This window comes from Adelges cooleyi, unplaced genomic scaffold (genome assembly GCF_023614345.1).
Source record: "Adelges cooleyi isolate 19-005CV unplaced genomic scaffold, UGA_ACOO_1.1 ACOO_flye_CR_arks_rails_tigmint_CR_PRNA_1, whole genome shotgun sequence".
NCBI classification, from domain to species: Eukaryota; Metazoa; Arthropoda; class Insecta; order Hemiptera; family Adelgidae; genus Adelges; species Adelges cooleyi.
This window is the reverse complement of record NW_026095751.1, coordinates 2,134,415-2,159,972: the sequence shown is the minus strand read 5'-3', so window position 1 is coordinate 2,159,972 and position 25,558 is coordinate 2,134,415. Positions and strand designations below refer to the sequence as shown.

The 25,558-nt window shown below is 33.9% G+C and overlaps 2 protein-coding genes across 3 annotated transcripts in view; one reads left to right on the top strand and one right to left on the bottom strand.

Annotated features, from left to right (window-relative positions):
* LOC126836412 (gamma-aminobutyric acid type B receptor subunit 2) overlaps positions 1 to 25,558 on the bottom strand; it is a 169,079-nt gene that overhangs the window by 138,801 nt on the left and 4,720 nt on the right. For both annotated transcript variants that reach the window (XM_050569782.1, XM_050569773.1), the window contains exon 2: positions 8,993 to 9,040. The gene's annotated coding sequence lies outside the window, so the exon portion shown is untranslated. The remainder of the gene's footprint in view (positions 1 to 8,992; positions 9,041 to 25,558) is intronic.
* Positions 8,010 to 24,805, top strand: LOC126836435 (UDP-glycosyltransferase UGT5-like). The gene is made up of 7 exons (XM_050569817.1): positions 8,010 to 8,212; positions 9,113 to 9,570; positions 15,209 to 15,448; positions 16,028 to 16,207; positions 19,254 to 19,485; positions 21,453 to 21,672; positions 24,419 to 24,805. The coding sequence occupies exons 2-7, from the start codon at positions 9,133 to 9,135 to the stop codon at positions 24,705 to 24,707; spliced, it is 1,599 nt and encodes a 532-aa protein (XP_050425774.1). The 5' UTR covers positions 8,010 to 8,212; positions 9,113 to 9,132; the 3' UTR covers positions 24,708 to 24,805.

Here is a 25,558-nt window from a genome sequence, read left to right as displayed (position 1 = left end):
AACCGAGCAGAAGGACAATGAATCAACCGAAAGGTAAAACGTAAGACGATTACTAAAAAAGAAAAGAAAAATGTAACTTTTAAACGGTGAAATAATTGTTTTCGACTTTTATTTTCACGGGTCCGTGAGATTTGGAGATTGTTCTAATCAAACTGGCAGTACTGTCAAAGCTTGATGAGACTTATGTGGAATTTTCTTAAAATTTAATTTGATCGTCAGACGCAACGTTATTCGTGCTAACCGTTCAAATTGTTAATCACTTCAAGTTTAATGGATTTGGTCGTTATCGAGGATGACGTACATCAACCCTAACTAGACCTGCTGAATCCAACGACACGTGGTCAGCGGATTGAATACAGTAACGATAAAAGGCACTGGTTTACCCAAAAATACTTTGGGCAGAGTGTAATTAAAATAAATATTGGACCAGTGGACGTCGTTTGCTCGGGATCCGAACATTTTGGTTTGGGGTAATTTACATGGGATCCGTCTATAGTCACATTGTGTTTGGCCGGTCAAACGGACTGCTGATAGATGGATCATTTTTCGCCGTCCAGTACACGTTCTCTCTAGATAATAATATTGTACCGTACACCTATCGTTCAATACATAGTACAATGGCTGTCGGTCAACGTGATAATCTTCCCCATAGCTGTTTATAATCATTTCAAAACGTTATTTCAGTATGTCAAACACACACATGCGGAAGTGCACTGCTGGACGATAAGTAATCTGTGCAGCAGCAGCTAAGAGTCGACAACATTAATTATTATTGGGATAACATGACGTTAAAGAGCTAAAACCCCTTCGAAAGGTGTACACTAAGCCGTTCAGTTGATTTCATTAAAATATAATCCACTCAGACCGTCTTGATCCTTGATATTCAATACCTCTATTTATGTCTATTAGTCTTAAAGGTTGACAGGACCCTAGGAAATACTAAGAAAAGTAAATATTTTAAAATATTGTAAGGAAAATAGGTAGTTTCTCCGTTTTTAACGAGAAAAAATCAGCATTATCGTAGCTGAGCAATTTTATGGGTTTATATATTATTATGTTCTTGTCGACCATTGCAATATTTTATTTAAACGGCAGCGAACCATTCTAAACCGTTTAATCCCAATAATATAATATCGTCGATATTAAACGGTTATGCTTCAAAATAAATGGAAAAACTCATTTATTTAGAAAGGATGAGAACGGTTTTTACAAAAGTATTCCATTACAACAATTACCGTCCGAGTGCCTTTGAACTTTGTTTTTCAAATCATGACCGGTTAGGTTATATATTATGTATACATAGATAGAAACGAAATAATAATAATAATAAATACCCAAGTCGGATCTCGAATAGCCCACCGTGTGCATAAAATTTGAATATTATATGAAATTACATCCCAGAAAAACCGTTTGTTGCAAATCTGTGGATGGTATCGCAGCAAGATTTACTTTTATGGCGTACATTATTTTCCTGATAAATTACCTATTCGCACAGTTGCATCGAACCGTTTTTTTTTTTTTTCGATAGTGATTTTATCACTTGGGTATATTTTATTACAGTAGGTAACTGCGAATCGACGGACGGTGCAGTTATGTAAATTTTCTACCACTCTAACTCGGTGCTGTACCGCCTTTTTTTTTTAAAAAAAAAGAACACATTACATTTTTAAATAAATAAATAACGCCAAGAAGGTTTTCACAATGAGAAACGAGGGCAATTCGGTGACATGTCTTGAAACCGAGTTTGAATTAAGATACAGTTCCGAGTTCGGTCGTTATGTTCTAATCGAATACACGTACATTACATTAGGCCAGGCTTGAAAACTTAAACGAGAATATTATACTTGGAGTTGACGGCAAACGTTGTTTCTGCATAATTCCAGTGGTGCACGTAGCCCAGGGCCGTGGAAAATCAAAACAACAACTTTGTTTCAAACAAATGTATACACTATAATAACAACTACAAGCGCAGTTTATAAATTAGATACGATATTTTGAAACGTTCGAATCGAGCCGGCACCCAGTAAAATAAATCACACCCAATAAAGTGTATTTAAACAGAAGCGAACAAACATTGACGTTGTAATAATGCACGTTGTCGGCTTGATAATTTATATTTAAAATATTATCATACTACAACGAACGACGTGGAGGTGTATAAATCACATTAGGCACAAGCGATAGTAAAATTAATGTATATTTATCATTATATCGGGAAATAATAAATAAGCAGACACTGTCGAGGTACAGGCACTAATATTTCACATTTTAAATGGCACAAACCCATTCCAAATGTATGGAAATATGTCCATAATACATACCACGAATACTATAATTATTAGATTGACATAGGATCTAGACTTAGTCTTATTTATAAAGTATATTGAAAGAAATATGGGAACTAATAAATGGGTCTCCCTGGCACATGTATAATATGATACCTTCGGACAAATTGATGCAACCATTTGACACTACACATTTTTTTTCAATCATGCTTATTTAAACCGGCTGTTTCCATCTCTCATTATTATAATACTGTAAGCAAATGGGTTATGATCTCATACAAGCGTCGTATTTCACGTGATCTACCCACTGGTTTTAAGGTGGATGGATTCGGGTGTCTATTGTTCTGTATCGCCTATTAAATTCGGTTTCGACATAGCTCTACTCGGCTATCAAAGCGAAAAGATAGCCGCCGGAACGGTATTAACTTTGTATTATGAATCCAAAGTGGATTCCGGTCGAGACCGAATTAACAACTACCGAGGGACTACCCACAGAAAATAGTATGTATACTTAAAACGCAGGGGTATCGCGTTTCGGACCGTTGCCGGTGTAATTTGGTTACGCCGACTGAGTAAATCACCCTAAGTACAACAACGCCGACGGTTTAATTTATGTAATTTTCGTTTCCCATAACCACGAGACACCGGCAGACTTTGGCGTTTTACAAGCAGCATGAAAAAATAACGCCATTAAAAAGCTATTCAATATTTATATAGATTTTTCGCGAAAATTGCACACTACATTAGCCGTAACAAGCGGTCGGTCGGTCGGCTGTGGCAGAAAGCTCATAACTTTCACCACTCGGATCCACTATGTTTTAGAATATAATATTGTGTGTATGACACGGCTCACGTGTATTCTTTGTTGTGTACATTAATTTCATTTCTAAAATTTGAACGCTTTTACAAATAAAAGTGGATTGAAAACGGCGCGACCTAGTGGGCAACTCCATAAGTTCTCATAGTAAAACGTTTGTGATGTATTACGGAAATTTCTTCTAAATACCGCTACAAAACGAACAGTTTTATCAATTGTGTGTGTACCAAATTATTGATTGATTCGGCAAATTATACAATAATATATTTTTTAGAAATTGGGCCGTAGGAAAAATAACGATATTGTATATTATATTAAATTGATGATAAAACGTTTACGGAAGTTGTCGGGAAAAAATGTAAAAATTTGCTTGAAAGTTTTACAAAGACATTGACGAATAATCAGAATATTGCCTATAATCCATCACGGGTGTTATAATGGACGGCGCGAAAGCCGTTGCGAAACTTTGATGTCGGAAATACTTGGGTGGGAGTAAAATGAACAACAAAGGTTTTTCTTTTTAATTTCGAAACCTGTCCGGGTGATCGTCGAATTGAAAGATGTAATCATCTGCCGCGTAGGAGGGTATTATTATTATTATCGGGGGCAACGTTGCGGAATCGAGTATTATCCTGGAATGGATAGACGTGCAATTTCTTATTGCCACCAATACAAGAACCTGTCAAAATGAATTTGTTTAAAAAAAAAAAAAAATACTCAACCGAACAATATTTGAATGATAATAGATTGAAAATGTAAAAACGAAATCAATAGTGTAAGTAACACCCTATCACAAATTTACACTTGCAGCAGTACTTGAATTGTTTTCGATTCATATTAATTAACGGAACAATAATTTGTTTAACAATTCCTAAAACTATATAACGCTCTAGAAACGTCGGTAATCAAGTATAAGTATACAGGGTGTCAGATTAATTATAAGTTCATCAAAATAGCTAGGCATCAGGTATATAGGCTGGCATAAAAAACGGCGTTCTGCGGTACAGGGGGGTTTGTCAGTTCGGTAGTAGTATAATATGTTCATAAATTGGCGGTGTGGAGAGTTAAAAATAAATGGTTTTTTTTTTTTAATGATATTTGCATGAAGTGCCAATAGCGCGCGTTTTATCACACCCTAGGGAGAAATGTCGAGCGACCGCGCTGTGTTGGTCATAATACAGTATTTAATATTTATATTCAAACTCGAATAGCGTCCACGTTATGGTAGGTAGTGTTTTACAAATGTCCAGGTGCAAAACATACGCTTTTTAATATCATACTCGGTGCATCGAATCGATAATTGATGCATAGATCTCTCGACCCTCGATCACACACAAAACTTGCCTGCATCAATCACTGAACTCAACTTAATATGGAACGCGCATTCAGATTGAAAAATATTCCTACCTGGGAGGCGGCCATTTTGTGTACCGATTTCATGGAAAGTAAAAATTTCAAACGTGGTAAATTTTCAGAAACGGAGTTATCATCATGTTATCATCACCTAGATGATAACGTGATCATGGACAAAACAATAACAGCTGTTCACAAAATGGCAGCCGACTATTAATAGACAACACGCGTTCCATATTATATCGAGTTCAGTGGAAAAAACCCACAACTACCTTTGTGAGATTCTATACCTTGTCTCGTTAACAACCCACGCGTTTACTCGTATATATTTACATGGCTGACCGTCGATACGGTTTTGTTTCGTACCCACGCTAATGCATCATACGGTGTAATCAGAATGTTGTTTTGCTGGTTACTCATTTTTACCAATCACAATATTATTATAGTGTCTAAAAACGTAGTCATCTAAAAAACCAAATCCCTTCGCCCTCTGGACAGGGTTAACCTGACCGTTTGGCCGACGGTGCGTTCAAAGCAACAATAGCTCGTCTAACCTCTAATGGCCAAGACACTTTGACGGTTGTATACAGAACTAATTGATCACGACCTGGGTTTGTTGATACACGCCAGACCAATATAATCCACGCACAGAGTTTTAGTGGGACTAACGGATTGCAACCGTGTGCTTGATTGAAGTCTGTTTGCATAATTTAGACGACCACGATAGGGCAAATGAGCAAATCCAATTCCAATGAGGTTTCTCGGCATTAGCTATTCTCGTCGCCTTGCAGTAGGCAGCACATCTACTATTCATCTAAATTAAACCGATCAAGTACCTCGGTACACTATTTTTTGATATGGCTAATAATGTTTGATATATTAATCACTATTAATCGTGGGAAACGCATATTTTTATAATGTTTACTGCTAATCACTACAAAACTAAGGCTACTTTTGTTAGTTAAATATACTGCCGAAAGGCGATAACACGATGTCAAGTATGCAAAGTATTAATAAAACATACTATGTAATAGAAGTTTGCAACATATAGTGTAATACACAAATTTTATATAACAAAAAAAAATGTAATTATTACTAAATCTTTGCAGATTTTTTTATTTTGAACCGGTCTTTTGTTTTTTATAACTTAAGGTGTTTGTATTTTGCCCATCTCTGCGTACACCGTGGAAATGTGGTAATTATCATCTCCATCCCGTGTAATTGGCGAAAATGTACAATAGTGAAATGAGATATAGTACATAATATGAGCAAGCAGTTACACCTATATATACCTACCGATTTCAGTCGTCCCGTAGTAAACGTTAGTGACACCACCCTTAAAGGAACATTAATTTGGTAACTTTAGACCGTACGTCTTCCACACTGCTACTATATTCCATTCAGGCGCACACTAAACAGTAATTAAACGGACCACCATAATATGTGACAACGACTGATGTGTCCCCCGGACATCTTGACACAACGTTTATCAGCAAGAGTATGCCAAATTAGTTGTATTCTTTTTTTTTTTTTTTTTACTGTAATTCATTTGGGTTGAAAGCTCCCTTGGAATTTTACTGATAAACTTTACTTTCTTGAAGCCTGTCCGGCAAGGAAACGCGAGACGTTTGGTGCAGACCAAATTGAAAGGGCCCGGGGGATATAATTTACGATTGGCTGACTATATCGAGACGTTAACGTCAGCAGCTGTGTATCGGAAATACATAAATCCTTTAGATATCACTTGTACATACCCGGAGATTACAAAGAATAATGAGTGTAATAATTTTGGCCGTAAACCGTCCGCAAATTGCCCGATAAAAACCGACCGGACACATTGGCCGGCAGAGCGGCTTAAGTTATGTGGGCGTGGAAAAACTATAATATTCTAGCATAGCTTAGGGGCGATTCTATTTATTGTATTTAAACTAGGAAATGAAAAATGGCTCTCTGTGTGTGAAAAAAGTGGAACGTAGTATTCCCAATCATGACTTGCATTTTGTAAAACAATAATAGTTGTACAACTTGAGCAAGAGCAAAACATTATCATAAATTTCCCAAAGCACCGGCAAAAATATTCAGTAGATGATTATCCAATGACACAAACTGACTATTTTTATGTCTACAAAAAGATTTATATTTAACACTAAATGTCCGCATCGAAGCGTTCATACTATAAAAGTGATTTGTACCACATGCACTTCGTCTTGGGCACAACTCTTTTGTGTACTCGACACTTAATGAGGTCGAATGTAAAGGTCAATTGTCCTGAATTAATACGAACAGAGCAACCGTCTGCTGCAGCAGCAGAAATTTGTCAAAATCAAATGCACGCTCTCCGACGATAAATGTTCTCAGTTTTTACAGACTTAATTAACCGTTTCTTTCGTTTATGAATTTATTACATTTTATACCAAAATCATCGCTTTGATGGTAAAACTGCAGAAATTTGGTAACTTTTAGCGGAGAAGAAGGTATTTATAAAAAAAATATATATCTAATAATTAAAACAATATTTTTTGAGAAAAGTAAAAAAAAAATGTATACATATATATATATATATATGATTTCAATTTAATTTGATACATATCAGGTCGCTCTATGTGATATGTCATTATTTATTAACACTGTAAGTATACTTTTCTAAAAAAATAACCACGTTGAAGCAAAACAGTGTTTGTTAGTTTTTTTAAATTTCAACATTTTTACTTGTTATTAATTAAAAATCTTTTTTGGTTTTGTGGAAAAAGAATAATCGTTTTTCCTGTAGTTTTCATTGATTTGAACATTTTTAATTGAAAATTCTTTTTTTTTTTTTTTGGAAGATTCATTTTTTTAATGACGTTAAACGTTTCCCACGATTTGTACGGTTTCATTTAAAAAAAAACCACTTTTTTTTTCCCCATAAATATTGACACATTGAATTGATAATATTTATTCTCAGTCGATTTTATTAAGGAAAACTGTTTACAATAATAAATTCTGAGATAATTTGAGTGTAGTTCTTGGAGGTCTTGGCCTCATAATATTATTGTGCCACTGGTGTACAAACTCAATACATTTAAATGATGTACATGTACATTCTACAATCAAACATTTTTTTTATTTATTGCCAGTGTATGTATTAGTGTTTACACTCAGTAACACGTTTTTTGAGCGCTTTCAAGATCATCTTCGATTGGGAATAAAAATACAATTTTTCTCTGAGCGTTTAAAAAAGAAAATTTCAATTATTTTACAGCACTCGTCCAATCCGATAAACATAATATTTATTAATAATATTATCGGATCAGTGTGTGCACTGTACAGTGTACATACAGTAATATATTATATATTGTTATCACACTGTACCTTAGTAGAGGCGACCACCGAGAAGATAAGGCACTTGTTGAATGTGTGTATTTTTTTTCTAATATTCATTTCGAATTCGTTTTGATTAGTCAATAATAATTGTCGGCGGCGGTCGCTCATGGTACATATTAAGTAGTGACGTAGGCCGGGGACCAAGGCTAACTTGTGAGTATACACACACTCAGAATATTACTATTAGTATTATTGCTATTTATTAATTCACAACGTGTGAATGTGTGTGCATAGTGCAACAGCTGCTGTACTATGGCGAAGGCCCGTCGACATTAAAAAAATATGATTCAAATTGATATCCAGTTTTTTTTTTCCTATAATTTAGTGTTATAACATTGAAAAAAACGGACTCTGCGGACCTTTGCAAAGGACCATAGCCGCCGCCTTTATCGAGGTGAGTCGTTCAATGACTTTATTATTATTATTGTATTTTATTTTGTTTCCGGGTCGGATTTCGGTAAAATATTATTTCATAAGGTCCAAACAATAATTATTACTATTAGCTATTGTGTTCCCATAGAACGGTATACCGGGATGAGATTACCGTTTTACAATATGTAATATATGTAATATTATATTACAACCGTCACCGGGGAAAGGGGAACCCGTGTGTTTGTAGATAATAGCTGTTATTGATGTTATACCGACCGCTTTTATTTGAATAAAATAATATTTGTTTTTAATAGGTATGCTATGGCCTCTAAAAAACAGACCCGAAAACTTTGGATTGATACTAAGAAAAAAGAATGCTAAGAAATGCTTACGGTATTAAAATACATAAAAAAAAAAAACAGGAAAAAAGAAACCTCGATAAGTGTACTCTAGTCAATAACAATTATATATATATATATATATATATATATATATACACTTAATATTTGTCCAAATAACACATCCGAGTACTTTTTTCCGTCCAAAATTTGTTATATGTTTTTTATTGTTGAATTTTTTGTGTATTGTTTGAAATAAAATATAAATTAACTAAAACCGCATCCGAGCCGTGGTGTATGTAAGCCTTTAAGTAGGGTTTTCATTAATCGTTTAATCTAAATTATCTTGTTGACAATTTAACCATTCGCTCGGATGATATTAAGAAACTACAAAAATACACTCTTCGTTATCCTAAACGTTTTGTCTAATCGAGAGGTTTTTAATAGGGAAAAAAACAACTCACCGGTTACAGATATTGGTCTTCGCTTATTCCAATATATTTGCCCATAGCCTGTAACAAAAAGTAAAAATAAACGAATTATTATTTAGTATTTGAATATATATTATTTTTTTTTTTTTGTAGTCTAAGAGTTTAGTGTGCCAATGAAAACAAGACAAATGGAACGAAACGTGCTAGTGACACTATTGGCAACAGCGGCAACCGTTCATTGCGTTTGTTCGTACAATATACTGGCAATATTCCCGTTCAGTGGGAAAAGCCATTTTGTCATGTTCAAAACGATATCCGAGGCGCTGGCTGCGAAGGGACACAACATTACGGTGGTGAGCCACTTTCCGAAATCTTCCCAGAGCAGCCACGCAGAAAAACAATGGAAGGGCAACTACATAGACTACAGCATAAAAGACACTGTGCCGGTGTTTGAGAACATCACCATCGAAGAGGTTTTCGGCAACGGAATCTTCAGAGAGATGCTAATCATTCTCGACGACGGCTTGGACAACTGCAACGGAGTAATGTCTTCGGGTCGTCTGAACGACTTGATGAACGCCGGCGCCAAATACGATCTCGTCTTGGTCGAGGTAAGCAACGAATAGGACACATCTTATAAAAACAGAAAGGCTCAATAATTCAACACTAGGGCAACTGGTCTACGGAAATATTAAATAAAAACTAGTTACTCTTGACTTCATAACAAAATTAAATCGTTGACATGTTATCTCTTATCACTTATTCTATTATCTTACCTCTAATCTCTTAACTGTTATCTGTTATCACTTCGTTCCACAGATATATATAATAAACTAGATTGCTAACTAGAGATAAGGATTGAAGCCGACGCGACGGTCCGCAATTCTGGTGGGATTTATGTGTACTATCAATGCATATAATATATATATCTGTATGTATTATTATATCAATATTATATTTATGTGATTGTTATAAGCATATATTGTTCTCGCGTGATAAGGTTCTAATTTCCACTAAGATGGCGGAAAGTGGCTGCTTTAATCTTCTTTATTGGTGGCATGTACAGTGAGCAATCTAGTTTATTATATATACGCTTCTTTCTTATCGCTAATCTCTTATCTCTCACCAATTATTACTAATCTCTATTCTCTTATCACTTGTCTCTTATCATTTATCTGCTATCACGTATCTCTTATCGCACAAAGGTAATAGCGTGACGCGAAAATGGCGACATGAAATTTCTCGTACTCGGTCGCCAATAACATAACCGTGTTAAAAAAAGAAACAAAGGTAATTGGACGTCTTCGTTGACCATTGGCGGAGATCAAGAGGAGGGGGGGTGCTTGGGATACTGAAAACCTTAAAACTTAAAATTAGTACTTCTCGAAACGTAGTTACACTTATTTTCGAGTGAAAGATTTATATTGGAATAAAAATAAATGTAGTCCTAATTTTAAGCCCAAAGGTTCTGTCTCAAATGCATTTAATACCTTTGATATTTTATTTGCAATGCCTTTATTTGTCTCGAGACTGTCTGACCTGTCAATAACCACGAACTAGAAAACCGCCTTTAATTAAAAGTAAACAAACGTTCAATATTATTTACCAATCAATGGTCTCACAGACCTACGCCGGTGTAATATTATGTTGTAGCTCATGGTAAACAATCGAATAAGTTTAATGTCTACTAAAAAAAAAATATTAATACAGATTTTTAAGTCCCCAAGTGAAAATATAATTATTTTTTGCAACAATTTAACTATTCGAGGACTTTTCAAATTAAACAGACTGCCGGTTTAAAACGAATGTATGAAGTTCCCAAAGAGAACTTAAAGTTATGACTTTTTTTATTACAAAAAAAAAAATTTACAGTTTTATATCACAAAAAAAAAAAAACAATAAAATGCAAGTGACGTGTCTGGTTAAGTTTAAAAAGTTAGTGTTTTTATAGATCTATATACGGGATGACTCCCGAGGATTTATTATATGATATTCAAGTATTATGATGATAAAATTTTAATTAATTTTCATTATCGGTTTTTTTAATTAAAGTGTGCCTAACTATGGATTTGACATGATGTAAGCAGAAATTTTTTAACATGAATTTAATTGTGAAAATAGGATTTTTATTGATACAATTGTGGTTAGATAGTTTTATTTTTTATGATTATCCTGGTTTGTTTTTATCGTCCACTCCCTGTAAAATAATAATCAATAACGAGTTTCTTCACTGTGCAGAATAACCAAAAATCTCAATTTGGCTACATTGTTTTAAATTGGAAAAAAAAAATATATATATATATATATTAAACGCAATATTTTTATTAGCAAAATCGTTATTTTAATTTTTTCGAAATTATTTATTTTTAAAAATGTAAACTATTTCTTGTTCAAAAAAAAAAAAAATGGAAAGGCAAGAAAGAAATAAAATTTGTTGAATATTATACTACTTGAAGAAAATATATAAAAATGTACCCGTTGTGAAACATTTACATTGGCTGTTAACCTATCAACATAACAATGGACTTCGTGGTATAAATAAATCATTCTTAACAATACACAGGTTAATGGGGTAAATACTATTAACAGCTCGAGTTAATTATTGTACTGCACACTAATATACCTAATAATATTATCCGGTTGACTTCAGAAACTTTTAGACACCGACACTTTCTATTGTGCGTCCATTAACAACTCGAGGGAAAAACCGTTGAGAGAACAAAACACAACATTTGCAATTTGCATAGAAAGTCGTTGCTAATTATTTTTTTGTTTGCTTAAATTATTTTTTAAAACGAATTTTCCCGTTGTTTGTACAAGCAAACTCGGTTGTCCGGAAAATAATAAAAAAAAAATCCCTCAGGGCCAAAAATGAATTACTTTTTATTGTGTATTTTTTTTGTAAAAGAACTAGTGAACGGTAAAACTACCTACTAAAGTCTTTGTTGAACCTAAGTTCAGTATGCGGCCAAAGCTGAGAGGCTCGATAGAAATAAAGGGAGAAATTGCGTTTGTATAGAGCCAACAAAAGCTTTTAACGTTTACCACGCTGATGGCCTAATGAATTATTTTCAATATTGCGAGTCGTCAAAATCAGTTTTGTTTTTTATATTATTAGTGCCGCGTTTATTTCGTAACTAAATTAAGAAAGTTCTACATTTATTTGTTTTAACCTTTCTAAAGTAACGGGGGTTGTTTTGTTGGTAATTTCAAAATTGTCACCTCTGTAACAGCTACTGTGGTCTGTAGTGAATATTAATTTTTTTCAGATTAACCTTCCAGTCGAAAATGTTTTTATTTTTTTATACCGATAATTATTTCGATGTGAATCGCTTTTTCTCTTAAGTCTATTTTTTTTCTCTCTTAAACAAATTGAAAAACTCTAATTATATAAATGTTTACATAAAAGCGCTACACACTATTCAATTAGGCCAGACCGAACTCGTACCTCCTAACCTAACCGAATGGGATAATAATTATTTTTGCTGTCACGATTTCATTTGGAGTTGCACATAATCTATCAAACGCATAAAACTACAATAGGAACGACAACGGAGTAATAAGTTTTGGATTTCGTGCAAAAAAAAAAAATAATAATAAATAATAAAAAATGTATATAAATAAAGGTCTAACGGTGCTATTGAGTTGGGGACGTCCGTAATAAAGAAAGACCGACGAGCAGACAGATTGTACGGAATGGAAAAAAAGAAAATAAAATCACAAAAGAAAATATTATTATTATTATTTTTTTTTTTTTGGAAAACATTAAACGAAATTACAAAGTAGGATAAAAGTGTGGTTCGCGCGGTGGATTTATTTTTGTTCTTTCTAATTCGACATGCAAAAATGTAATCTTAATAAAACATTATTATTATCATATTACCTCGTTAAAAATACAAAATATTATACAAATGGCGAATTCAACACATACCCTGGGGTGTCAGACATAAGTGTGGGAAGGGCGAGCAAGCGGTATCTTCCCTCCCCCCTCTAGTTTCTCCGAGCCTATCCTAGCATTACAAATACAATATGTACGGCTGCGAAAAAAATTACAAATGCAAATTTACAACTAGCAATAACGCTATATAATATTATAATGTTCTGCTCTAAGATTGCAATCATATATCATATATATATATTGACATTTTATGTCTTTACTTTGGCACACAACCGGAAAAATCGACAGCGTTACCAACAAACCTAACGAATATGTATCCTTATATCCTTCTATATCCTTATATCCTTAATCCTTTTATCCTTTTATATCCTTCTATATCCTTTTATCCTTATACATCTTCTATATCCTTTTATCCTTATATATCCTTGTATATCCTTGTATATCCTTTTATCCTTATATATCCTTCTATATCCTTGTATATCCTTATATTCTTTTATCCTTATATATCCTTTTATATCATTATATTATTTTATCCTTATATATCCTTATACGTCCTTATATTCTTATATATTCTTCTATATCCTTCTATATCCTTATATATAATTAAAAAAACATAAAATGTCATCCGTGGCTCTATCTCCAAATACATCTCCACTTCCATTTTTTTATACATCATGATACAATAGTGACAATAATAATAATTATTGATAGCGAGCGCGTTATAATAATAGCTAATAATTCATTAACCGTCCAAGGCGTACACAAGTTGTTTAATAATAATTATTATTATGCGTAACAGTTTAATGAGCTGAATTATTGACAGTAGCCGATGATGTGCAAAAATAGCAGTGCACAAGGTCGCTGGCAACAAACGACAATCGCCGCCAACAGCAGCTATCTATTTTGTACAGTACACTATGCCTGAACGGAATATTATTGAAAACTTTAGTAAAAACTAAAACAATAATAGAATATCAGTAAAGTATTTTTTTTTTTATCTCATTAAGTAACTCGAGCGAGGGCAGTAAAGCTAAAGGAAGTAGCGAAAAAAAAACCGCAGCCAACTAAATGACTAGTCTTGGACTTTATCCAGCAAACCCCCCGTCCTTATCAGCTGTATCCGCCCTGAATCGTCGACAGGTGAAACCCAAACCTTTGGCGGACAATAATAATAATTTATGCGGTAAACTCGGTTCACCGGATTCCGGACATTACCGTTGTGGTTTCCCTTGGAGCCGGAAAATCTGATTTCCTAACGCTATCGGCGGGGTAAGGTTGTATTGTACACTTGCAGTATGCGACTCCTCGGTGAGACAATAGATGATAATCGGTTTACCCGTGCAAATATTTCAAAAGCTATAACTGTTAACTGTGCCGGCGGCCAAAAGTGAAAATCCGTTGAAACCAAACTCTAGACAATGACAATTGAAATTAATAGTTCATATCAGTGATACTGAAACTAGTAGCACAGACTACATGAAAACTGATAACTCGGCGTGTAAACAAAAGCCACGATTTCACATGACTCAAAATGAAATCAGTGTGACCGCACATTCGGGAATAACATTTTATTATAATTTCACAGATTAGACGAAGCGAAATTATCATAACTGTAATATATAGTCGGTTATCATTTAAACCGTATGATTGATAAGGAGTTTGTACAATAACATGCACAATAATTTATCCTAATCCATGTTAGCTACACTGATATCTTCGCGTGTCCCTAATCAGTCTTATTAAAAACCTCCTTTGTTTTCGGCCATAGATATGTGTATACAATAAACTAGATTGCCAAGTGTACATTTTCTGCCATTTTTGTGGTAATTAGAACTTTATCACATGACAATATGCTTATAACAATTATAAGTTAAGTTGATAACAGTTAATCACAAATATATATACTTTATTTTATACACGAAAAATGGCGGACGTCGACTTCAATTCTTATCGCTAGATAACAATCTAGTTTATTATATATATATCTGCAGTGATAAGAGATGTGATTATAGATAAATGATACGTGGTAAGTGATAAATTATCGCATGAAAATATGCCTGTAATAACTATAAGTTAAGTTGATATGACAGAATCACAAATATATATATATACATTATTTCATACATACATAAATCCCACAAAAATGGCGGATGTCGACTTCAATTCTTATCACTAGTTAGCAATCTAGTTTATTACATACAAATCTGGGTTTTCGACCGAGTGAGCTATCTGTTATTATAATATAGTCTGTGATAGTACATGTTTGTTTCTTTATAATATTAGTTCTGTGATTGTAATGGATAATTATTGATATTTTTGCACTGGTCATATTATTTTTCCGTCTTTCGCAGGTATTCAACACCGGGTGCTTTATATCGGCCGGAAGCCGATTCGGAGCTCCTGTGATTGGGGTGACTTCGACCAGCTTTTATCCTTGGTACGGCGGTTTGGTCGGCGACATGATAAACCCGGCTTACGTGCCTGTCAATCTGTTACCGTTCACCAGCCAAATGTCGTTTATCGAGAGACTCATCAACGCTGCAACGTTAACGCTCATTCGCATCGTGTACGCGTTCAAGTACGAACCGGAGGTCGGTAATTATTATTTGCACAACAATTATTGATATATTTTATTTATATTTACATAGTGATTAAGGTGACCGACGACGTTATTGTAGTTGTCAAGGGGTTTTCCCGACAATGATAAAGGATTTATTATTTTCGGGCATGTTTTTAACATGGATAGTACGTTATTCGGCTGGATACAAGAAATTTCATGTCGCCATTTTCGCGTTACGCTTTTACTTTCAGGTGATAAGAGATAAGTGGTATGACAAATGGAAAAAGATAAGTGATAAGAGAATAGAGATTAGTAATAAATTATGAGAGATAAGAGATTAACGATAAGAAATGTATGATAAGAGATAATAGTAAATAGATTAGAGATAAACGATAAGAAATATATGTTAAGAGATAAGTGATAAGAAATAACATATCACCGATTCAATTTTTTTCCGTGCAAAGGAGAGAATGGCAAAAATTATATTTATTTATTTTGAAAGGTTATCTTCGTCGATAGCATTGATAATTTCTTATTGTTATTCTTTTAAAACATATTCAAACAAGTCTGTTCAATATGTCAGTCTGGTGTATAACTTGTCGGTTTGCAGGCCCAAGCGATCGTCGACAAACACCTGGGAAAGTCTAATCAAACCATTAAAGAAAGCATGGAAAACGTTAACATGGTGATAATGAATACACATTTTGCGTTGGGCGACCCAAGACCTGTGCCACAAGGTATCGTCGAAGTCGGCGGATGCACGTACAAATCGCCCAATCCATTGCCACAGGTAAGAATTTTTACCGTTAGCACTGACAATAAATACAAAACACTTGTTTTTAAAGATTAATCTTAAGACAATAATATAAAAAATTCAGCAGTCGCATTACCCAAGAGAGATTCAAATCATTAAATGCATTTACCAATATGTCTTGAAGATACTTCCATACATAAAAGTCGGCAGGTAAAGCAGTATTCTAAAGGTGTTTTTGAATTACCAAAAAAAAAAAAAAAACGTCAATAAAGTAACAAACAGATACTTTTATATTCACATTCTATGTTGAAAATGGTCCTTTGATACTTTTTTTTCTTATAAATTCTTCTTCGTGTAAAATTTGCATAAAAAATTGTCACGCACATAAAATATATTCTATATACGAGAAACTAGTCTTGCATATCAAATACAATATTCAAACTATTCGAGGCAAATTTTTAAGGTACTCCTCTTGCAGGTAAAACAGTTTTTTTTTAATTTTAACATATGGAAATAAAGAAAAGAAAAAAATGTATTCACCGTCTAAATCTAACCTGAAAATTGTTCAAATAACGATTTTCGACTGGCTTAACTCAACGCAGTAGGGCCAAATTACAGGGTCGAAAATACCGTACACACTATTTACAATAAAAACATGAAGCGATAAGAATTACTGATAACAAGTAGTTGATAAACGATAGTCGATGGCGGTAATATTATAGAGACGTTTGATACAATTTCACAGACCACACTGTATTGACCACAACAGACAATTTTTTTTTCTATTTTTGGTCACACTGAACTGAGATTATTAAAGTTAACAGCTTACATTTTTCGGTTTACACTGAACACTGAACGCTGAAAGCTGAACAAGATCTGAAAGTATATTATAATTTGTAGTATATATTCTCCAACGGAAATTCAGTCATTCAAAAAAAAAAACATAAAATAAATCACCCAATTCGGTTTTCGCTAAATTAAACAAGTCCAAAGAAGCGGATTTGGACGAGAAGTTTTTATTTTGCATATAAAAATTATTTTCCGCCGACAATAAGAAAAATGGCCTTTGACGCAGCCCGATCGATTTACTTACTCGGTTTATTGTGTACACCCTCTTTGGAGGCGCAGCAAGATTGACGGCTTACTGGTAATGATAATAACACTGTACAGATATTGTACATCTATTGAACTCTGCCCGGAGATACTCGGAATTTTCATTATAATATAAATAATATGCCACGGACTTAAAATATTAATCTTGCCCGATATGCGCTCATTCGTTTCTCAAGAACACAATTATGTTGCAAACAAATATCGCTTTAACCGAACCGTTTATAATAGGAAAATTGAAATATGTTTTTCCATATTTTGTATTGTTCGCAATATTTGTACATAATATCATAACAAATGTGTATAATCATTTTTATATCCGACGAAGGAAATTGTGAATCTCATTTGTACGAGTATATATTATTCTATTGCTACAATAATATGTACATTGATTTTCTTTTAATCATAAATTAATAAAGCACATACACACGTACGTTTACTGAGATTTTATCATCATGAGCTATTTACCATAATATGAAAAAAGGCATTTGTAAGCGGTAGAAGCAGCTCTAGTGTCTACTTGCCGTCAAAGTAATATTATGTAAATTCAGTAGATCGCAAAACAATAGTATTACAAGTCATTTCCCATTTCGTATAAATGTTACAAAAAAAAAAAACGAAAAATGTCACTTTAACCGCATCTGTTGTTGGCCTAAACTCTTCTAAAAATTATATTTTTGAAACCACTTCGAAATGGACAACAGAGGGATGGAAATTGACTAGTAGTGTTGCTAACCGTAATTTTTGCGGGACAATTATTGTAATAATTGGAAAATTATCTCATTTGTACAATTAATATCGTGTTATATCCATCTGATGTATTTTTCTCATACTTGTAGGTGTACTTCAGTAGTAAAAGTTATCTTTCATCCACCCTTATAAGTATAGACTTGGTGTTTGTTTAATGCAAACATACGTTTGTAACTCCATAAATATGTAGACAATAGTTTTTTTTTAATAATTTGTAACCAATAGCAACCAATCAACATAATATCAACACACATACAAATATCATATTATATTTATAGTTAATTGCCTTCGTCTTTGTGTGAAAATACAGAGACACGAAGAAAAATATTTTTTAGTTTAAAAAGCTGGGAATTGGGTGAAGTTCAGACTCAAGAAAATGCAAACTATTTTTCTTAGTTTTGACGGTCAAAATATGTGACTTTACATGCCTGGAACGAATTTTCTTATCGCGGATGAATAAAACATTTTTGCTTTACTTATTACTTTGACACGACATATTTTTATCAGTATGCACAACGTACTTGAAATGTATTACAACACAACATGGAGAAAAACGCGTGCACATGAATAATTTGAATACACTCAGGTCGTATTGTCATATATCATATCACATTGTATTCTTTTAGAACTTATTTTTTTTTCCTTTACACTCCGCTGACCCGGGACACTTCCTTATCACTTGAACGTATACCTACCCTCTGTGCGTCTATCAGTTTTCATATATCTTCATAACAATCACACTGTTATGTTACCTCGTTAGTTTTTGTTTCCTCTCCGCCTTTGATATCTTGCCGGTGTAGTGCGCTACACTTTTCGCTTATAATAACCGTTATTACCTTTTGTTTGTTAATTGATGCCACCGTAGATACAAACTCTTTTTTTTAACTATTTCGGTCCAACACAATGCGAGCTATGTGCAATTGTGTTTGTGTGATTTGTGAAATTTTTCTTTCCCTTATCAGTCATCCGTTATCAGCAGATTATCTTATCAATCAGCTGATTCTCTTATCAGTTATCCGGGAATTTTCTATTGCCCCTTATCATCATCCCGTTCTCACAGCACGCACATCTTTTTTTTCTCACACATTTTGATCAAATTTTCTACAAAATCCCACCCGTGGGCGTGGTGCGACCGCTGAATCGAGTTGTCTATCTTTGACGTTAGCAAGTACACGCATATAATGTAATAATGTAACACTACACTTGAGTGTATTTTTACAAGGACCTAGAGCAATACATCACGGGCGCCACTCGCGGTGTCATTTACTTCTCGATGGGCTCGATACTGAAAGGCGCATCGTTACCGACCGACAAGGCTATGGCATTCCTGCGGGCGTTCCAGCGGCTCCCGACGGGATACAAAGTCCTGTGGAAATGGGAGGAAAAAATGCCCGGTGGCTTTCAACCGGATAACGTCAAATTCGTATCGTGGACACCTCAGTTCGACGTCCTCAGTAAGTACAGACTTTGTTTTTGAGTTCCAATACAATTCCACAGTCTGTGGAATAGCCTAATTGACACAATACTGTCAACTAGCTTTCTCCTCCGCTATTTTCCAACCATCGATTTGGGGAAACCCCGTTAGGAAACTTATGAGCTAGTACCTATCACGTCGCTTAATCATCTCCAACATTTTACTGCAAAGCAAAAAAGAAAACAACTATTAATAACTCAAAAAGAAATAATTACTACTGTGTGACCTTTTCCTGGGACAATAAACGCTGTGAAATGGCGATTTTAAAATAAAAGCGTGTTAAACGAATCGTAATTAATTTCATAAAACTAAATTGAGTAAAATTAAAACGCCCAATTCAAAAAGTCTCAGCTTGAAACTGTGAAATAAATAAAACATTTTAATTAGTAACAAGAATTTGTTATTTTTTTTACACTTCATTTAGAAAAAAATTCCGCAAGAGCAAAATATTATAAAACTAAATTCCATTGAAATGGTCTTTAATATAATTTGGTTTTATTTAAATAAAAAAAATATATTCCTGTTGTTAAAAAGTTTATTAAATCAATATTTTAATTAGGTGTGGAACATGGTATTTATTTTTTTTCCAGTTTGTTCAGGTTTTTTTTTTCAAGCCTCTCATACATTGTTGGCATAACATTATAGTTGTGTGTATATATTACACGCTGGTGGCAGATTAGTTCACAAATAGATTTAATTTGACAAATGGAACTACGTCAATGTCGCTTGCAAATTTAATACTTAAACAAAAATGTGATATGAATACTTTATGGACGATAAAAAATCAAACAGACGTACAAGGTTGATTCGTGTTCATAAAAACTGTAGTATTCATACCCAGTGATACAAAAGTTTCATGAATAACTTAGCACATTTTGTTGTTACACAAAAGACATAAAAAATTAAATAAAAAACCATATTTTTTTTTCGAAGCCACGCTCTACCGCAGTAATTATAAATAATTAAAAAAATAATTACATGGCAAACTCAAGCCAAACTACGGTATTAAAATATTCAAAACGCGTCTAAGCAATTAAAATCCTCAAAATTTACCTAACACGAGTTTTTGAAAAATAACATTGGGTATTGTTCGGTTATTTACTTTATGTTTTTCAAATTTTAAATGACTCAAAACCGAAGAGTTTACATCGAAAATTAACTAAGTATACATCTCGAGTATGGTTTAACGGTGCGTTTTTTTTTTGTTTAATATATAACAATATTTGAAAAATTGAATTATGAATATAGGAACGTGAGTCAATAACGCAAACTGTAATAATATATTGTGGCACATGTATGGATGGATGAGGGAACTTTTATTGGACTTTAGAAGCCAAGCTGTTTGCATAGTATAATATGCTAACGTGAAAGAGTGATATTCCAAAGAACGAAATAAAATAACGGCAGCTGCTAAACAGACACGACCGAAATTAAACATATTGTATTAAATATGTCGGTTCTCGAATAAAAATTTAATACTTTTTTTTTAAATTTAAATTTACTCGAAGGAAAACTGAGGACTGATAAATTTATGTTGATGGAATATCATAAAATGTAGCTTATAATTTTTAATGCGCATAAATAGATAGAGATAAGAAAAGGGATAAGAGATATAATAGTGATAAGTAATGTGATAAATTATAAGGAATCAGTGATAAGAGAATAGAGATAAGTGATAAATGATAAGAGATATATTTTAAATGACAAGAGATAAGTGATAGGATATTATATGAGATAACATATTCACGATTCAACGTTTTACAGTGTAGTGGAGAAAATAACTAGGTTTATTTCGTTCCCTGCGAATTTCTGGTGTTGTAACAAATTTCGCGATGCCCGACTGTCTTTTTATATTGATTTACTTACACCACACAATAATACCTATTCCGGTGAAACACACATATTATTATTATTTATCGATCACGTTTTTCCTTTGCATCCCCATAGATCACCCGAACGTCAAACTGTTTATATCGCACTGCGGTCTGCTGGGCATTCTGGACGCTCTTTACACAGGTGTGCCAATTATCGGCATACCAATGTTTGCTGATCAATTTTCCAACATGAATTTCATCACGGACCAAGGCTGCGGAGAAAGATTGAAATATGACAAGATCGATGAACATATTGTCTTCCACACAATGACCACCATACTCGGCGATCAGAGGTGAGTCCAAAACTGTACACATTTTTATTATTCTATTCACAATAATATTGTACAGCCAACACTGTCCAGTGAAACACTTGAGTCTAGACACTTTCTGGATGGAGTTTTTCTGAACAAAACGCAAACAAGCGTGAAAACTTCATATTTATATTTAAAAAAAAAAATAATATGTACTGTTTGATGTGTGTGTGTGTGTGTGAAGTGAAACTTATAAAAGCGATGACGGATATACATTTGTAAAAAGAGAGTGTACTTGACTGTCCGATTCCGAAACTTTTTACACATTTTTAACATAATATGTATTACACATTCAGAGAAACCTTCAACACTTCATGCCATTGCATTATTAAAATAGTTTTGGAATAAGTGCAATAAACTCTTTCAGAGTAAGATTTGTATAACATTTTTAAAAAAAACATCGAGTTAATATTTAGTTATTGAACTTACGAAAAGATAATTTTTAAATAATGTTATAATCGTTAAACTTGATCACATCTATATTTATAAGAGGTTCAACGTTTAGCATAATATTTACATTTCGCATTATACGAATAACTGCATAATTTATACTAATAGTTATAGAAGCATACAATGTGTCCCTAAACTGAGTTTTCTATTTAGGAGCATTACAAGTTGACCAAGTCCAGTCTTGGCCGTTTGTTCTCCAGGGAATCGAGATTTATAAAGATAGAACCATTTATGTAACATTTAAAGAAATTATAGTTAAAATATAGAGGTTAAAACGGAGTGCACACTTCTCAAACGCCACAGTTACATGGTAGATCATCACTCATCACTTCAGAATCGGCGTTGGCCTTGGAAATAAACGTCAATCGTGTTGTGTCTAGACTTCTAATCGTACACTATTATTGTATGGTATATATATATATATATATATGTAAGTATTACACTTATAGCACGCCAGACAAGACATAACGAATCCTATACAGCTAGACTAGGAATTTCTAACATAAAAGCTAAGATTCGAGCGCCAGCCAAAGCTAATGAGGCGAGTCAGACGTCGTGTCGACACTGAATGGTATTCAAACACTTTGGTATGCATTTCCAGACCGACCACCACAGATCTACATAGTGTGGTTGTTAATAAAAATATGATGAAATATGACTATGGCTTTTAAACAGATGATTTTCAAGAATGTCCGACATATATTATTACAGTAAATATTTTATAATTCCATCTTGAAATTTGTAAGTTTTCAACGCTCGACCACCACTTTCACCGACGTTAATGCTATCTGTAATAAATTACATACCCTCTTGAACTTAATGCACATTGATCTCTGCCGGCCCAGTATGGGCTTTGTTGGCGCTCGATTGTCCGTTCTTATACTTTTCTAGATTATGTTTAGTTTTGCGATGCGGCTCTCATTGTTGGCGTCCGAAGAGTAATCGCGTTTTCCCAACTTGAGCCGAACGCAAACACTAGAACTTATACCTATGTAGTGTTCGCAAAGTTTGTATTTAACTTTAGTTGGTATAAAATAAAAACAGCCCTTCCATTCTCTGAGAACATACGAACTTCGTCATTAATTTTACAATAGATATTGTAATTATTATCAACGAAATACAGTTGGAAAATCTGTAGAACATTGAATCGTGGAAATGCTATCTCTTATCACTTATATTTAGTCTCTTATCTCCAATATCTTATAATATGTTACCTCTTATCACTTATCTCTCATCTCTTATCATTTATCACTTATCTTTTATTACTTATCCTTTATCTTTTATCACTTTTCTCTTATCACGCGAAAATGGCGACATGATATTTCTTGTATCCAGTCCAATAACATAATGTCCATGTTGAAGTACAAAATGGTTGGGCAGAAATTATAATATATTTCACTATTTCTCCCATATAGTCCGTCATTTGGCGAATAAACGTTTGCTAATTATTTATTTATGTTTTTTTTTTATTCGCAAAATGTTTCAAACTAAATGCATTAAGAATGACTTTCCCTTTCAACGCAATTATCCTGGAAACTCACGGTTATGGCTCACGATCAAGAGATTCTAGAATAGGAAATAATATATTAATATTGCAATAGCTCTGGCGAAGTTACAGCCAACGAAATCAAAATAGAGGTCAGGAAAAAAGTTTGTCGAAGCAATATCACATTGACAGACATTGACAGATTATTCGCTGTTGTAACGGTATTGGTTTTTACTGTACTTTGCAACTATTGCATTTCGTGTCCAGAAGGGTTTGCCAATGTTGCCAACGTCTCTTTTACATTTCGGATTTATTACACTACTCTGTAGTTAAATGGTGAAATTACATTTCTCTAGTAAATATTTTCAATTTGTTTAACTTCTACAACCATATAAGATACAAAACGTAAGACTTGCGAGTTATCATATTACCTAAATATTATATGAAATTTGAATTTATCGTTTCAACTAAATAATCGATAAGATGATACTCAACGACTTGAATTGTTCGTATTTAATGTGGTCACACTGTCGCTGGCCTTCTTGATGTATACCATAGATTTATAGTACAAAGAGGTGAATATAATTATTAACATACTATAGCGTTAGTGAAGTGCACAAAAGGACTACAACCAGTGAGGCCACTCGAAAGAGAAAAAAAGTCCCCTGTGTTAAGTGATTGGTACTCTATATGATAAAATAAGGGGTTTTTACATCTATTTTTTAAATTTCATTGTTTTTGTTTCTTTCAACGTACTGTTATCGTTATATTTTCTTCTTTTTTTTCTTCCAGATACGCCTGGAACGCCAAACGTCTGTCGATGCTGTACCGAGACCGTCCGGTCGACCCGCTTGACAATGCCATTTTCTGGATAGAGTACGTGGCCGAGTACGGAGTGAACCTTTTCAGACCCACGCCGTTACCTTGGTATTCGTATTGTTCCTTGGACCTGGTCGGCTTGGCCGTGCTAGCCTCGACAGTAGCTGCTTATTGGATAGGACGGTGTGCCCGTCTTTCCTGGTCCTCGGCCCGAAGAACCGTGTGGAACCGACCTTTGCCGGCGGGTCTTAAGCTCCGGTAAAAAGGAAATTGCTTTTTTGCCACCGTCGATCTCTCACATTACCCACCCCTATCCCACTGAAAACCATTTGTTTTATTAAACGTATATTTTGTTGTTAACGTTTTTGTGTTTATTACCCGTGAACACATCCCGGCGGCAACGTCTTTTTATTTTCTTATTTTTTTTTGTTTGGTTAAAAATAAATGCTCCCAACTCGCGTCGGTGATCCGACGTGGTGCTTTATAACGTTTCGAAGAGGGTAAAAAAAAAAAATGACGTTAGACACCCTAAAAGGTCTAAGACGTCCCGGTACCCGCATGCCCGGGCTTTAAGGGCGACCAACACCCCTGTACAACAACACCCTTTGGGTATACTTGCGCCATTGTATTTTGAATTTTGACAACACATTCACCCCGTTTATATTATGTTCTCTATAGTGGTGTGTTCGAAATCATACATTTCAATAGTTTTAAAATCAAAAAACTCGGTGTGCGGTTAGAAGTGATTCCCAACTTACAACAGCAACGTCTTGTAAATATCAATTTTCAAAATTTTACCGAATACTTTCGATTGTACAATTGTACGTTAACCAACGCAATTACATGAAATTAAAACATTGACGGTGCTTTTTATGATAAAAAAATCTACTTACATTTTGCCAACACACTTATACAGTTGCCTGTTAAACCCATAGTCATGGATAGTCTTAAATGTTGTCATTCTCTTGTAAGTATATGATGTAAATTAATCAATATTGTTCCAAGTCGTTTTGGCAAGTATCTACTACCACCCAATTGGCCACATCTTACCCGCGACGACGGACTACCATTTATATTACTTTAATATCTTACTAAGTCACTTAGTGAGTGTTC